The 17,258-nt window shown below is 33.7% G+C and overlaps 3 protein-coding genes across 3 annotated transcripts in view; 2 read left to right on the top strand and 1 right to left on the bottom strand.

The window, feature by feature from the left end:
* The window catches only part of LOC125872914 (actin-related protein 5), a 1,108,764-nt gene that overhangs the window by 695,475 nt on the left and 396,031 nt on the right, over positions 1–17,258 (bottom strand). The gene's annotated exons all lie outside the window — the stretch shown is intronic.
* LOC125872910 (uncharacterized) overlaps positions 1–17,258 on the top strand; it is a 47,362-nt gene that overhangs the window by 26,601 nt on the left and 3,503 nt on the right. The gene's annotated exons all lie outside the window — the stretch shown is intronic.
* Positions 14,794–17,112, top strand: LOC125872918 (omega-3 fatty acid desaturase, chloroplastic-like). Its single transcript, XM_049553717.1, has 7 exons — positions 14,794–15,556; positions 15,650–15,716; positions 15,784–15,876; positions 15,962–16,147; positions 16,225–16,305; positions 16,483–16,620; positions 16,700–17,112. The coding sequence occupies exons 1-7, from the start codon at positions 15,003–15,005 to the stop codon at positions 16,877–16,879; spliced, it is 1,299 nt and encodes a 432-aa protein (XP_049409674.1). The 5' UTR covers positions 14,794–15,002; the 3' UTR covers positions 16,880–17,112.

Raw genomic sequence — 17,258 nt, 5'->3', positions numbered from 1 at the left:
ACTTCACCCATCATGTTAATGTCACCTCCAATATTATCAGTAAAAGTTCTAGTCGAAGAATTATTATAGTGATTATACAAGCGTTTCAAGACACCTTCCACATTATATGCCTTTACTTTTCCCAGTAAAGAGCCATATGATTTGCTAAGAATAAAATTGACATATCGCATCTTATACCTAGGATCCAACACAATATCAATGAACAACAACATGTTCAAATTCTCGGGTTTCTCAATATTCTCCCAATATTTTCAAACTTAACCTTCATCCTTCCAGCCATGTCAATCAAAATAAGATCTTCACTACAAGAGTACTTCAGTATAGAACTTCGAACATTAAAAAATCCATGGAAGAATAAATTTGAAGTAACATTATGCTTCCTGAAAATTTTAAAGTAGACTGATAGAAGATTTTAAGAAACTTTATAAAACCTTTCACAAGCTGCCAATCATTTGTAGTTGGATGTCCTTTCAATTCACTTTGAAGACAATACTTTCAATAGTTATGATCATCCACGTACATTCTTGCAAAGGCCTTTTCAAAATTTACAGCAGTTACTAACATCATATATGTAGAATTCCACCTTGTTTCAACATCAAGACTTAAGACACCGTGAGTGTCTAGCTTAGCCTTCTCAACATATGACTTGAAAGAGGCAAATCTAGATGCAGAAGACTTGACATATTTCAATGCATTCATTATGCGAGAAATTGACTCAATTTGTTCATCTAAACCTTCTTTTACAATTACGTTCAAAATATGAGCATTACATCTAACATGTAAAAACTCATTTCTCAATATGACCCCTTTCCAATCATCAATACGTGCCTTCTAATGATTAATGGCAGCATCATTGGCAGATGCATTATCCAGAGTCATTGTAAACAAGTTTTCAATTTTCCAATCCAACAAACATGCTTCAATACCTTTAGCTATAGTCTCACCCTTGTGATTCGGAGTTTGAAAAAAATAAAGAATCTTCTGTAAGTTCCATTCATTATCAATCCAATGAGCAGTCACAATCATATAAGTCAAATTTTGAAGTGATGTCCATGTATCACTAGTAATACATATATGTTGATTCTTGACAAGTTTTTTAAGCTTCTTTCTCTCTTCTTGATAAATCTTCAAACAGTGTCTAGCCACAGTTACCTGTGAAGGTAATTCAAAATTAGGAAAAAGCTTTGGCCATCAATTTTTTAAAACCTTCCCCTTCAACAACTTTAAATGGTTGTTCATCAATAATGAAAAATTTGGCGATGGCCCTCCTGATATCCTCCACATTGTACACAACATTTTCAATAGAACTTGTTCCATTTTCTTTCCCCCCCCCCCCTCCCCCCCTTACTTTGATAGGTACAGATTTCAAAGTTGTTTGTCTTCTATCAACAAATCTAAAGGGAGATTTGAGACATTTGTCATTTAAATGTGACCACAATACATAAGTTTCATTTGGTTTTGTCTCAGCAGCAAAATGTTTTACACAATAGTTACATTTTGCTCTCCGTTTACCTCCTTTAGCAATAAATTAAGCAAAGTGATCCCAAATTTGTGACGTTTCTCTTCCATTATTACCATCTGAGGATTGGAATCTATAGGGGTTGTTCTTTTTTGCTTTCTAGGAGGAGTGTGGAGATGAGGAGTGCTTTTACCTTTCTTTTGAGGTATTGATACAACCGGAGAACTGTCGATAATCATTTCTACATCTACTCCAGCCATAATCTCCATCTAAGAAAGAGAAACACAAAAAATTAAGACTTGTCGTAGCAGTATCCAGCAACGATTCAAAATAAGGTTACTCTTTGTGAAATAGTATACTTTGTTTGAAGATATTGTTAGTGACGATTTTCATCTATAAATTTACATTCGCAAGAAAAAGGAAGACGAAAACAAACCTGACTATCACCAAATAGATGAGTTGATGAATGAGGAGAATGAGAAGATAAAGGATTAAGGAGCTCTCTGGAAAGTAGAAAGTGAGAAAGTGAGAATAGTGACTAGTTTCTAGGGTTTTAACTTTTAAGTTTATATTGGGCTTGGATCATATATCTAATTTACAAGTTATAAGCCCAAATCTGAATATATATTTAATTTGTACATATTGAAAATTAATAAAACTAATTTTAAAATATTTACAAAATAGATTATATGAATATTTCTTATGTATAAAAAGTTAAAATTATATATGCATTATGTCGGTTTGGATTGGATTCGGTTTGACTTTTTTTTATTAATACCAAACCAAACGAAGAGTGGTCGATTTTTTTTTCAACGCCAAACCAGTCAAACCAAACCATAAGTCGGTTTTTTTTCTCGGTTTGACTTGGTTCATCGGTTCAGTTTGACATTACGGTTTGGTATGTACACCCCTAGTTAGAACCCTAAATCCCCAATTCTCTCTTCTTTCTCTAAATCCCCAACGTTTCTCTTGTTTCTCTCTTCTAAATCAAACCCTCTTCTCCATTTTCTCTTTTAGGAAATGTAGCATAATTTAGTGAATATCAAGGAAGTTGATATATGTAATTGTAGTAATTATTGTCGACCAAAAACTTTGAGGATTCCATTAAATCCAGATCATCGATTTTTTGGATGCAAAACATCAAAGGTTTGTATATATTCTGCCACGCTCCGAGCCTATACCTTGGACGTGACTGGAACTGAAGAACCATTTCTGATCCCCAAGCGAACCATTGGCCTGGCTACATGACTTACATGACATTAAACAATATGCAGAAGCTTAAATATGTGAACAATTGAACATTTAAAAAAGTCTTAAAATACTGTCTTTGCAAAATGCTTAACATGAACCATGAGTTAAACAGAGCATCCTGAGAAAACAATGGAAAACATCTACTCAATCTGTCTACGAAGCCTCTAATAATGTGAGATAGATGTCGAGACAAGACCCACGATATCTCCTAAAGCTACTAACTGAAATGAAATGGAGTTCCCTGAATGCAAGGAGGCCTCACCAAATGATGTATGCGAGTGGATAATGATCTCAACGATTCTCATGTTAATGATCCTGAATACATGTATTCGCATCATAAAATGATGCAGGTCGAATGACGTCAGCACATTGAATGTACTATTACGTGAAAAGGTTATAGTAAAAATAATTTGGCTTTGAAGGACTGAAACAACATAACTGGATTAATACATGAATATGAAGTGAAAAACCATTTAAGCTTTACAATATAATATGCAATGAAAGTAACATGAAAATAATATACTTTACTTGTGGGGAGTTTCTCTAACCCACAACCATTACCATAAGCCTAGCAATAATACAACGTTTCACCTCACGTTGCCATGGACACCGTATACTTTGCCGGGGTATAGGATGATATCGTGATTATGGATTCATCTAATTGGCCTTATCAGAGGCAGTGAAGAGTCACATGAAGAGTCAATGCTATCATATCCTATGTTGGCTACGTAGTTCTGTGGGACTTCCGAATCATAAGAGACTCTAACCTAACTCGGTGCTCGATACTACTCCCAAAATAATAGATATAACATTATGCTCAATTCACCCATTACAATGAATGGAATTCTTACTTGATTGAAATACTTTTCAAACATTAGACATGTTTACATTCTTAAAAACATGTACTTTTGAACTTATCTTTCAAGTTCAATAATCAACATAGATACATAAGTATACATTTATTTATATAAATAGCATTTGAAAACTCTTAAGTGTTTATAAAATAAAACCTTTGAACTTTTCTCTTAACTTTACCTAGACTTGAAAATGTGAGTTTAAGAACGATGATTGCAATATACATAAGATCTTTCAATGATTAATGGAGGTTTAGATAGTTGATAATAAGAAGAGAACGACAACTCAACTTAAAGGAACAAGTACAAACGAGAACAGAGAAGGAACCATTTACTGGGGTCTGATTGGGTGCATTGTTGGTGCGTCATGCCAGACTCCTATTTACTGGGGGTTTGATTGGGCACATTGTTGGCGCGTCACGCTAGGCCCCCATTTACCGGGGGTCTAATTGGGCGCACAATTGGTGCATTGCGCCAGGCCCCACCCTAAACCCATAATTTTGATGAGTTTTTCTTGTTCAATTCATGACCTAACCCACTTGGAATCGAATGATTCATTCCCCAACTCATTTAGATTCATAAACCCAACGAAATTCATCAAAAAAATCACTCAATTTACACCAAGAACAACAATCATTCGCAAAACCTTCACTTTAACAATCCAATATGACTCAATTGATAAAGAATGAAGTAAAACCTTAAGAATTCCTCAAGAACCTATATATAACAATTTCATGGATGATTTACTAAAAGAAATACATGTTTGGCATGAGGATGAACATATCAATCACTATGAGAAACCTCGAAAGAACCAAGTTCTTGGTGATTTCCCCAAAACCTTGAAAAACTTCTTCAAATCTCCTATTTTCTCCTCTTGAACTTTGCCCTAACTTGCTTAAACGTTGTTTGAGAGATTAAAAATTAATTTCAATCGGCTTAGACCCCTATTTGAGTGAGTCAAAATGTGTGGACTTAATGGCGTAAGGAAAAGACCAAAATACCCCTCATTAAAATGGATGAAAAGCTCTATCTAGAGAGGTTGCACTCAAATGGGCATATCTCCTTCATCCAAACTCAGAATTTAGTAAACTTGGTGGCATTGGAAAGAGGACTTAACAACATTCAATTTGATACCTCATGGGCCACCTAACTCATCATGTCCTAAAAGTTATGGTTATTTGAAGTTGACCCAAACTTACAGTTTGAAGAGTAACTTGCATGACTCTAAATTTGGTTCTTTCAACTTTAGCTCTTTCTAAGTCCGAGGTGGTACAATATCTCTCCTTTGGGAACATTCTTCCTTGAATGAGATTACTCTAAGCAAAAAAANNATGGGCATATCTCCTTCATCCAAACTCAGAATTTAGTAAACTTGGTGGCATTGGAAAGAGGACTTAACAACATTCAATTTGATACCTCATGGGCCACCTAACTCATCATGTCCTAAAAGTTATGGTTATTTGAAGTTGACCCAAACTTACAGTTTGAAGAGTAGCTTGCATGACTCTAAATTTGGTTCTTTTAACTTTAGCTCTTTCTAAGTCCGAGGTGTTACAATATCTCTTCTTTGGGAACATTCTTCCTTGAATGAGATTACTCTAAGCAAAAAAAGAAACATATGAAGCATCTAATAACTCCAACTCGAGTACACATCATGCAACTTACATACACTCAATACATCAACTTAACGAGTACCAAGAAAAGAGTTTGTACCTTGGATTGAATTTCTCTGGAAGCAAAGAGATGCGGGTATCTCTTCTTCATATCCTCCTCAGCCTCCCAAGTAGCTTTCTCAACAAATTAGTTCCTCCATAAGACCTTGACCGATGCCACCTCATTGGTTCTTAGCTTGTGAACCTGACGATCAAGAATCTGAACGGGTATCTCTTCATAAGATAAGTTATCCTTAATACCAATATTCTTAGTAGGTATAATAAGTAAAGGATCGACCATACACTTCTATATACAAATGTGAAACGCCGGATGGATTGTTGTTAACACTGGTGGTAGCTCCAACTTTTAAGCTACATTGCCAACTCTCTTAGATATCCTGTAAGGACCAATATATCGGGGAATTAGCTTCCCCTTTATACCAAATCTCATAACACCCTTCATAGGTGAAACTTTCAAGTAAACTCAATCATCCACCCCAAACAAGTCTCTTCTCCTAACATTTGTATAGGATTTCTGACGACTTTGCGCTATCTTCAACCTTTCTTGAATTATCTTCACCTTCTCCATGGATTGATGAACTAAGTCTGGCCATATCAACCCAGCTTCCCCAACCTCAAACCATACAATAGGATATCTACATCTTCTCTCATAAAGAGCCTCATAAGGATCCATTTGGATGTTGAAATGATAACTGTTGTTGTAAGCAAACTCTATGAGAGGTAAGTGATCATCCCAATTACCTTTGAAATCGATCACACAAGACCTCCACATATCCTCTAATGTCTGAAACGTACACTCTGCTTGGCCATCAATCTGAGGATGGAAAGCAGTACTCAAGTTTACCTTCGAACCCAAACCTTTCTATAAAGACTTCAAAAATTATGCGGTGAATTGTGCACCTCTATCTGAAATGATCGACACATGAACCCATGAAGTCAGACTATCTCTTGAATATACAGTCTGGCATAATGTTCTCTTGAATAGGTAGTCTTTTTCGGCAAGAAATGGGTTGATTTAGTCGTTCGGTCTACAATCACCCAAATCAAATCACGTTGCCTGCGAGACCGCGACAAACTAATAATGAAATCCATATTGATCATCTCCCACTTCCATTCCAGAATCTCTATAATCTGAGCCATACCACCGGGTTTTTGGTGCTCTACCTTAACTTGTTGACAATTAGGGCACTTAGCAACGAACTCTGCAATACACCTCTTCATACTACTCCACTAATATACTTCCCTCAAGTCACAATACATCTTTGTGGAACTAGGATGGGATGAATACTAGGAGCTATGAGCTTCTTCCATGATCCTTTCTTGGATTTCATCCATCCTAGGTATACACAATCTACCTTGATATCTAAATACACCATATCCCCTTGTTCAAAAGCCATCACCTTTTGCTTATGAACATTTGCCTTTGATTCAAGAAAAGCAGACTCTTGTTTCTCATTCACTTCAGACACTAGTAATGATTCAACCACATTCATCACCATCACTTCGCCTTCATTAGATCCAATAACCGGACTCTTAATCATGCAAGTATGTGTACGTCTTTGGCCAATTCTCTCTTGTTTTCCTCAACATGGGCAGTACTACCCATAAACAACCTGCTCAAAGCATCAACAACAACATTAGCTTTACCTGGATGATATAGAATGCTCATGTCATAATCCCTGAGTAACTCTAACCACCTCCTCTATCTGAGGTTAAGCTCTTTCTGACTGAAAACATATTGGAGACTCTTGTGATCGATGAATACATCAACATGCATGAACGTTATAGATATAGTGACATCATATTTTCAAAGCAAATACAACAGCTGCCAACTCGAGATCATGAGTCAGGTAATTCTTCTTGTGAATCTTAAGTTGTCTGGAGGCATAAGCTATAACTTTGCCATTTTGTATCAATACACAACCAAGTCCAACTCTGGACGCATCACAATACACAGCAACGCCTTGTGTACAATTTGAAGTAGACCCAAAACTTACAATTTGAAGAGTAACTTACATGACTCTTAATTTGGTTTCTTTCAACTTTAGCTCTTTCTAAGGCCGAGATGTTACATATTCGAACAAAAACTACTGTTATTGAATTATTTGAAAAAATCAAAATTTTATATATTTACTACTGTTATGTGGTTTGTAGGAAAATGGTGGTTGTGGATATTTTAGATGGATTGATCCGTCGCTTGAAAATGCTGATGAATCATCTAGATTTGCGTCGTCCTTAATGAATAGATGATGAAAATTCGATTGATCGACTAAAGAGAAAAGTGAAAGAGCTTGAAGAAGAAAGAGATTTTTTGAAATTTCAATTTAATGAAAATGAAGATAAGAAGATGGTATTGAACAAGAAGCTAAAGGAAGTTAAACTCCAAAGGGATTGAAAATATCAAATTTAACCGACTTGTGATTGTTTTTCTTTGTATGCCAACTATAAAACGGTTCTTTAATATGGTGTAGCTTATAGTAGTTCAATATTGTAGCACTTAATTGTTTAGTTTTATAGTAGTTAGGCGGCTAATCTAGACTAATTAGTTTTGTACTTAATTGGTCAGTTTTGTGATAGTTAAGCCTATGTTAAGTTCATATTTTGTATCAAATTGGAAGGTTGAATGTGACTTGATCAGTCTCTTTTGTATCATGAATTGGTAGCAGTTGTATTTGTGCTACTAAAACTTGTAGGAATATCGTTGTCAATATTGAGTCATCCGAAGATTAGGCTAGTCATGAAATTGTAACTTGCCCTGTGTTATAGAAAAGCAGAGCAATTTTCCAAACCAATTAGTTCAGGGATCGAATAATCTTATTGAGAAGTTTGTGTAGTTAGTTTTGCCACAAGAAGAAGGGATACATTAAGAGATAGTCTAGGCTATAGAGCTTGTTATGAATGTAACAAATAGAAAAATAACAAAATTATATTGAGCTAATAACACAAAGGCATGGTTCAAAAATACATAACACTAGTTGTTGTTCAAGAATGCATTACACTTATTGCTTATATTTTAAGGCCCTTTTAAGGCCATTAAGACAACCTAGAGTCAACTGATAGCCATAGTCTTTCTNCACAAGAAGAAGGGATACATTAAGAGATAGTCTAGGCTATAGAGCTTGTTATGAATGTAACAAATAGAAAAATAACAAAATTATATTGAGCTAATAACACAAAGGCATGGTTCAAAAATACATAACACTAGTTGTTGTTCAAAAATGCATTACACTTATTGCTTATATTTTAAGGCCCTTTTACGGCCATTAAGACAACCTAGAGTCAACTGATATCCATAGTCTTTCTAATACAAAAGCATGGTTCAAAAATACATTACACGAATTGTTCAAAATACACTAAAGATTAAATTGTGGAAAACCCTTTTAACAGAGGCCAAAATCATAACAGCTTTCTAGATGAACTACTTCTTGGAGGTTCCACAAGATCCTTTGTTTTTCTTGTTTTCTTTCATTTGTTGCAACTGTGATGTGAAGTGTTGACTGCATCTTTTCTCTTTAATTTTAGGCCACAGGGTCTAAAGCCAATATTTATATTGGCTGGTGAAGCACTCTTCAATTTTGTTGGCCCATGTAGAATCTTCTCCCTTGATGTACCAGGCTGTAATAGAAAAAAGAAAGTGTAAGATAAGGCAAGATCAGAATATACACCAAAACAAAGTAAACATATTAAGTGAACATACATTAAATACTTGGGCTCTAGTTGTAGGATCAAAGTAAACACCAAAACTAGTTGTAGGCCTTCTGTTTCCTCTAGTAGCAGTAGAAAATGAGGCAGAACTATACGGTCTCTTGTGACTTAATAAAGGTGGCAGTTAACTAGAAGAATTATCTCTTTCAATAACAAATGGGGCCCCTTTTGCATTAGCTTTTTTTCTCCTCAATCCTCTTCCAGTTCCAACTTGCACCCTTTTTTGAGGAAGTCTTGGCATAGCTGTTGTGTCACCACAAATAGAGCTTGGTTAACTTGATTGTGTTGTTGCATATGTACTTCTGAAAGTAGAGTGTGATGGACCTCTCATTCTAAACTATATAGCATAAATAAATATATATGAATAACTTGTAGAACAAACATTACAGGCAAATGAATATATAAATCTAATCTTACTCCTGTTTGAGTAGCTCTTGGCACAACAATATTGTCACCACAAACAAAACTTTGTTGACTTAATTGTGTTCTAGCTTATTGAACAAAAATAAGGAGATATGAATAACTTGTACAATAGAAATTAAATGCAAATGAATATTTAAATCTAATCTTACTCATGTTTGAAAATAACTTTATTGACTTGAATTTCTCTGACTATCAGGCTGAGAAATGCTCCCCCTCTCATACTATGTCACCACAAAATATATGATTATAATATGTATAAACTTTAAGCAATTTACAAATTTGAAATGAATTATTACTTACTCTTGCACACACGGCTTTGTTATGACTAATTTTCTTGTATATGGAACATGTCATCTTTACTCCATTTTTTGAAAGTTCACCACATTTCTTTGGCTCATCCTTACTCTTTCTTCTGTTTTTGTCAGGTCTTCCTAACATTAAACTTGACTTAGGAGTCTCTATTGGTGGATTTGTAGTGTCAGACCACATCATCATATTGGAAATAGGTTGAATGAAATGGTTGTAAGACTTGAGAAATTTTTCTTTCTTATACCAGTGCTCTATGTGTTGATCAGGATCTTGATTCAAGTAATAATGAGCATAAATAACATGAGGGAAAGGAATACCTCTCAACATCCACAACCTACGATCACAATGCTTCTTGTCCAAGTGAACAACAAATGAATCCCCCCCCCCCCCCAACTAATTTCAAAATCATTTACCTCATTCCATTAAACTTTACACTTGTTAGAATACTCATCGTCTTTTTTTAGTATTGTCCTTGCGATAAGTGCGATATCTAATATTCATGTTTCAACAAATTTGATAATGTCTATATGTCTATTCATTATTTTATGGATAATATAATCTAACATGGAAATAACTGATTTACGTCTAGCAGCTAAGATCTAGGAATTGAAAGTCTCACAGATGTTGTTTTCTACAACATAACACTTGGAGTGAGTTTTCAAAAAAGCCCTAGACCAAGTAGTGGGATCATAATGCAGCAAGTCCTCAGTTATTTCCTTCTTACCTAGCTTAGTCATTGCATGAACTTCTTCTCTAAATTTAACTTTGAAGGTGGACTTTGAGCATCTCCAAAACTGTTTCCTTCTTTCTTCTCCTTTCCATTGCACATGTCAATTACTCTATATATGTCTAGCACACATCCTTCTCTCATAATTTAGTAACAACTCTATCAAGACATGAAGAAGTCCCTAACAAAAAATATGTACATAATAAGTAATTAAAGTAGTAAAGATCAAATTCAAACTAAAAAAAATAAGAAATTATGTAATGAATACCTTTTGCATATCTGACATTACAGTCAAACCTTCACCAGTTCCCGAATTTAGATCAACAATTAAATACCTTATGAACCAAATCCAACTATGTTTTGTATTTGTATCCACAACTGCCCAGTCAATGAGATACATTTGATTATTCTCATTCTTTCCAACGGCAACTAATAGCTCACCTTACAAGCTCCTTTGAGAAAACAATCATTAAATCCAATTATATTCCTACACCCCTCCAATCATCCTTCCTTAAATGCATGAAAGCACACATAAAAATAAATAAAAAAGTTCTTTCCTGGTTCAGTTTTCTTATCATTTTTTACCCAACAAGAGCTTTTAGGATTTCTTTGTTTGATCATATCTGCATAGTCACATAATCTGGCAAATTTCAAATTCTAATCACCTATGTTTTTCTTCATAATCCTCTGTTTAGTCCTGTAATAGACAGTCTTATCAACATAAAGACCCAACTTCTTTCTTACCAAATCTTGAATTTCCCCAATTCTTATGTATGGTTGAGATACAATTTTGTAGGGTTAATGAGTGTCTCACTGAAGGATCAAAGAAAATCTCAACAATATCATGCCTATATATATATATATATATATATATATATATATATATTTTCATTGTATCATTGGGAATTTAAGTAAACCTCAATAATATCATGAAAATATAAAGATATATTTCATTAAGGATTGAAGCAAACCTCAATGATATCATATTCATATATAGATATATTGTGATGGTATAATGAATGCTTGAGGATTATCTTATTAAAGGAATGAAAAAGTCTGTCGTGATAGTATATTAATGTATAGATATATTGCCATGATATTTGGAGGATTTAAGAATCTCATTGAATGCCTGAAGTAGTCTTCATGATACCATGACAATATATATATATATATATATATATATATATATATTATGATGTATCATGATGAACCAAGGAGTGTCGCATTAAAGGACTTTGTTGCATTCTATGGCACAGTGCTAGTATATAAATATATAGTAATGATATCATAGAAGATTAATGAGTGTTTCATTGAAGGAATGAATCAGGCCTACATGCAGGAGCGGACCTAGAGGTTGCCGAGGGGGTTTATCCAAATTCCCTCGACAAAAAATTATGTTGTATATTTGAGGTATTTTAAAAAAGTTTTATGTCTATATATTGATTTTGAACCTCCTAAATGTAAGATTAAAGATTGACTTAGTGGTTGAGGGGTTCAAACACAGTTGAGGTTCCAAGATCAAATCTTAGGCACTACTCTTTTTTTCTCGAAGCTCCTTGATGGAAATCCTGAATCTGCCACTGCCTACATGATACTTTGTCAGTATATAGATATACTATGATGATATCACGGAGGACCGAAGAGTACCTTATTGAAGACTGAAGCAGACCTCGATGAAAATCACCAAAAAATTAAAAAGAAGGATAAAGAAAAAGAAAAAAAATGAAATTACATTATGAAGAAAAAAATAAAATAAAAATTAATTTAATGAAATTAAAAGAAAAACACGAAATATATAAAAGAAAATACAAAAAAAACCAACTAAGTATGCAATTACATTATAATGAAACATATGAAATATGATTTGAAAAAAAAAAAAAACAACAAAGGAGAACAAAAATAAATAGAAAAGAAAAAGAAGAGGAAAACAAAGAGAAAAGAAAGATGAAGAAAAAGGAATAGTGAAATAAATGAATGTTTACTCTATCAGTTATTTTTTAGGCCAAAGTCATATGTAGCCACTCAAAGTTGTCNAAAAAAAAAAAAAAACAAAGGAGAACAAAAATAAATAGAAAAGAAAAAGAAGAGGAAAACAAAGAGAAAAGAAAGAAGAAGAAAAAGGAATAGTGAAATAAATGAATGTTTACTCTATCAGTTATTTTTTATTACGAAAAATTAGTAATAAAATTACATGTGTAATTAGTTTAGGGGCATCAAAGTACAGATATATGAGTCTTTTTTCTGTATATGTCTGTGTATTGTAGGTGTAAGTGTAACTAGTTTGGTCCTTGTGGATAGCTATATTTTTAAAATATATATATATATATATATATATATAAATAATAATAATAATAATAATAAAAATAATAATAACAATAAAAAAAAAAAAAATATATATATATATATATATGGGTAGTGGGAATCCTAGTTGGCAGTTTAGGCGGAAGATTAATTCCATATAGCTTGTCACATCATTAAAAAAATTGGGTTGTTAATTCTTGGAGGGTATTTATGATCTCCTAGAATAACGTTAAGGTATTTTTTTAACCCAAAATATAACGAAAAATATAACTAATTTATTTCGTATAATTCAAGAGCAATTTTGACATTTTCCACGCAAAAATATTGAACCCACAACAAATAAGTAATCAAAGACATAAATTTATTTCTTGAAAATGTGCAAAAAGATCTTATGACAGAAAAAGCATGCTTCAAATTTAATAAGGCTGCATCACATCAATAGAGGCAATTTTTTCGGGAAGAGAAATTAATGTGATTTAGATTACTAGCCTTAATAGAAATTTCACTTTTACACATAATTATCTTTTTAAAAATATGAATATTCATCCATTTTCAACACATCAATCTCATAGTTTGAAACTTTGAATGGTAGGATCATTCTATCTTGTTTGAAAGAAATAATTATATTTAACTTTTATGTATTCAAATTAGGGATGTCGTATGAACGGGTTGGACTGAAATTAGAGATATATTAAAATGGAAAATTGAGTTGGATTTTGACCCGCTCAAGTTTATTTTGGGCTCGAATGAGTTGGATTCAAATGAGCTTAAAACAGATTGAGTCTTGACCTGCTTAATCTCAATAATTTTAATATATTCTTATTTAAGTTTTATATCCACAATTTGAATTTCAACTCAAAAAAATTTATAAAAAGAAGTTACAAATGAATATATAAATCCTAAAAGATATAAAATAAATAGTAGTTTATACCTTCAATATAGGAACATACATTACATCAATGTAAATAAAGAATATTAAAACGGGTTGCAATTGGAGATTAAACTGGGTTCGATTGAGAATTTTCTTAAAATGAGTTAAGGCTTAAGTGATTGAGATTGAATCCAATTCAAATTATCTTGTGCTCAACCCTTAAAATTCTAGGTGAATTGAACGAGTTAGTTATAGTTGGGTTCATTTTTGACACCTCTGATTAAAATAAATTTGAAACACAAAAATGAATTATCTATAAGATTTTGAATTTTAGAAAAGCGTGAAAAAAATTCTATGAAAAGTAAGTCAATTTACTATACAAGTTAATCAAAATTACTCTTATAAAACAAAAAAAAAAAGAGAAAAGAAAAAAGAAGAGGATCTTATTAATTTGGAGGAAAATAAAGTCCTAGTTAGGTATCATTAAACCACACAAATGACTTTTTCTATCTTTTGGATCTAAAATGTCATTGACATCAATTTTTTGGTTCTATTTTATCCTTATTTTTAGCGGACTAAATCATAACCTTAATTAACAAATTCATTAATAAAGTTTGGGTATCCTATTTACAAGTGTACTTCCTCCCTCTCTATTTACTTATCAATTTTTTTTTAATTTAGTCATCATTTTTATTTGCATGTATGCCTATTGGCTCTGAATTGTGTGAACTTTTACCACTGACTAAAATCCAATTTACTATGAGAAAGCCAAGTTTGCCCACGTATCACCCCTCTTTTGACCTCCACGCGTTTTTGACTGCTGACACTTGTTTCCTCTATTTTTTTGTTTTAATTAATAAAAAGAATTCTGGTGTCCCCACTGCTCATTAGGTTTATGAGAAAATATTTAAAAAATTAAGGTATTGAAACAATCCCCTATAGATGTGTTAAACTCCTCATGATATTATTTATTTACAGTGATTAGACTAGTAGGCAAGGAATTTGGTCCATATCATTAAGAAAAGTAAAATTAAATGGTGGAAGAGAAAAAAGTGTATTGTTAAGAGTCAATTCTTGTATTTGCATAAAAATCACGTTCCTACCCTTTTTTAAAATATTGGGCGGAGATGTGAATAAGAAAGATAGAAGAATGAGAGATGTGGGTGGACGTGAACTAGTACTATATATATAACTATAACAACAACAACTTGGGAATATGAAGAGATAAGAGTAACAAGAAGCACAAGTTGAGATTTCTGTAGTCTAAGGAGAGACACACATCTTATTACTCCTTAGCCTAAAACAAACAAAGAAATATAGTAGTACTCCGTATAATTTTAATTTGAAACTCTTTATATTCAGATTGCAGACTTCACCTAACCCAACCCAACCCAATATCTCTCTTTTTATTTCTCTTCTTCTCCCAAAAATGGCAAGTTGGGTTCTATCAGAATGTGGTCTTAGACCACTACCAAGAATATACCCAAAGCCCAGAATAGGGTTATCTTCCGTTTCCACCACCAATTTAAATCTGAGAAGAATTTCACCTTCACCTATACGAACAGATCGGAATTGTTGGGCATTGAGGGTAAGTGCACCGCTTAGGATCCAAATTGCCGGAGAAGAAGAGGAACAAACAACAAACAATGGGGATGAGTTTTTTGACCCAGGGGCACCACCACCCTTCAAGCTTTCTGATATTAAGGCAGCTATTCCTAAGCATTGTTGGGTCAAAAATCCATGGACATCCATGAGTTATGTTGTTAGAGATGTAGCTATTGTGTTTGGGTTAGCGGCTGCTGCTGCTTATTTCAACAATTGGCTTGTTTGGCCTCTTTATTGGTTTGCTCAGAGTACAATGTTTTGGGCTCTCTTTGTTCTGGGTCATGATTGTGGACATGGAAGCTTTTCAAATAACCATAACTTGAATAGCGTTGCTGGACATATCCTTCATTCTTCAATTCTTGTTCCTTATCATGGATGGTTTGTTTTCTTTCTTTCTTTCTTCAAAACTTAGGGAATTTTATTTATTCAAATCGTATTTTTGTTTGATGAATTTGATTGTTCATATTTCAGGAGAATAAGTCACAGAACTCATCATCAGAACCATGGACATGTTGAGAATGATGAATCATGGCATCCTGTAAGTTTGTTTGATGGTTTGATACTTCTCAAAAAAGCCTCTTAATTACCTTCTTTTTTTCCCCCAGTTATCTGAGAAGCTTTACAATAGTTTGGATGATATCACAAAGAAATTTAGGTTCACTCTACCCTTTCCCTTGCTGGCATATCCTTTCTATCTGGTGAGTTAGTAGTCCATATCCAATGTATTATTGACAATAACAAAATTTGATGTAACTTGGAACTCATAATAATCAATAATCACAGTGGGGTAGAAGCCCGGGAAAGAAAGGTTCTCACTTTGATCCAAGCAGTGATTTGTTTGTCGCAAGTGAAAAGAAAGACGTGATCACTTCAACTGTATGCTGGACGGCAATGGCTGCATTGCTTGTGGGATTGTCCTTTGTCATGGGTCCTCTCCAAGTTCTTAAGCTTTATGGCATCCCCTATTGGGTTAGTCCATTTTCCAACCTTGCCTTCTTTTGTTGTTACTGACTCATTTTATTAACTGAATTCAATTCAACATGTAGGGCTTTGTCATGTGGCTGGATATAGTTACCTATTTGCATCACCATGGCCATGAAGATAAAGTTCCTTGGTACAGAGGAGAGGTATAATTTTGATTTGGCTAGCGGAGTAGTATCTCCTACTAAGCTAGAATGCCAAATGAAATATGTTCAATGTTTTTGACTTTTAGATATAAGCAAAATTTAGTTGTTAGTTACTCCTATTTTATGAAAAAAAAAGTTGGGAGGTGATTCAGTAATTGATATGTATTTATGAAACAGGAATGGAGTTATCTGAGAGGAGGGCTTACAACGCTTGATCGTGACTATGGATGGATTAACAACATCCACCATGACATAGGGACTCATGTGATACATCATCTCTTCCCTCAAATCCCACACTATCATTTGGTAGAAGCAGTAAGTATGAGACAACATTTTACATAAGCTGCTCCAAATAGTTTCTATTGGTGTCTTAATAACATGGATTCTTTTGCAGACGGAAGCTGCTAAACCAGTGTTAGGGAAATATTATAAGGAGCCAAAGAAGTCAGGGCCTCTACCATTTTACTTGTTGGGATATCTGATTAAAAGCATGAAGGAGGATCACTTTGTGAGTGACACAGGGAGTGTAGTATATTATCAAACTGATCCCAACCTTTATGGGTCTGAGAAATAGCAAAACCCTGTTAGCTGATTCTTTTTCACTGACACCATGGCCATGCCCCATCCATTCAAGTTGGTTGTATAAGCACTACTGGTTGAGCACAAAGTAAAGTTAGCTACCTGCCATTAGAGAAGAGCAAGTTTCAATTATTGTCTTCAGGACCTTCTCTTGGGTTGGCCAAGAAAGTATATTATCTGTATTCTGGATTCTGAAATGATTATTTACAAAAAGATACTTCAGTCCCACCATCTTTTATTGTTTTTTTGTTGCTGTGCATGGATCCATTAACATCACTTATGAAGGAAATAGTTATTTTTGACCCAAGAACATGAGGGGGGGCAAAAAAAAAAGGGGCATGGGTGGTGGTTAAAGGGAAAAGAGACAACCAAGG

This window comes from Solanum stenotomum, chromosome 8 (genome assembly GCF_019186545.1).
Source record: "Solanum stenotomum isolate F172 chromosome 8, ASM1918654v1, whole genome shotgun sequence".
In the NCBI taxonomy this organism is placed as follows: domain Eukaryota; kingdom Viridiplantae; phylum Streptophyta; class Magnoliopsida; order Solanales; family Solanaceae; genus Solanum; species Solanum stenotomum.
This window is presented reverse-complemented; position numbering and strand designations above follow the sequence as displayed.

What these genes read in the sequence shown, in the direction of transcription:
- LOC125872918 (XM_049553717.1), top strand. Translation starts at nt 15,003, where the DNA reads ATGGCAAGTTGGGTTCTATCAGAATGTGGTCTTAGACCACTACCAAGA. An exon ending in TTTATGGCATCCCCTATTGG is followed by an intron (nt 16,148 to 16,224) that starts GTTAGTCCATTT and finishes TTCAACATGTAG; the next exon opens with GGCTTTGTCATGTGGCTGGA. An exon ending in TTCCTTGGTACAGAGGAGAG is followed by an intron (nt 16,306 to 16,482) that starts GTATAATTTTGA and finishes TTTATGAAACAG; the next exon opens with GAATGGAGTTATCTGAGAGG.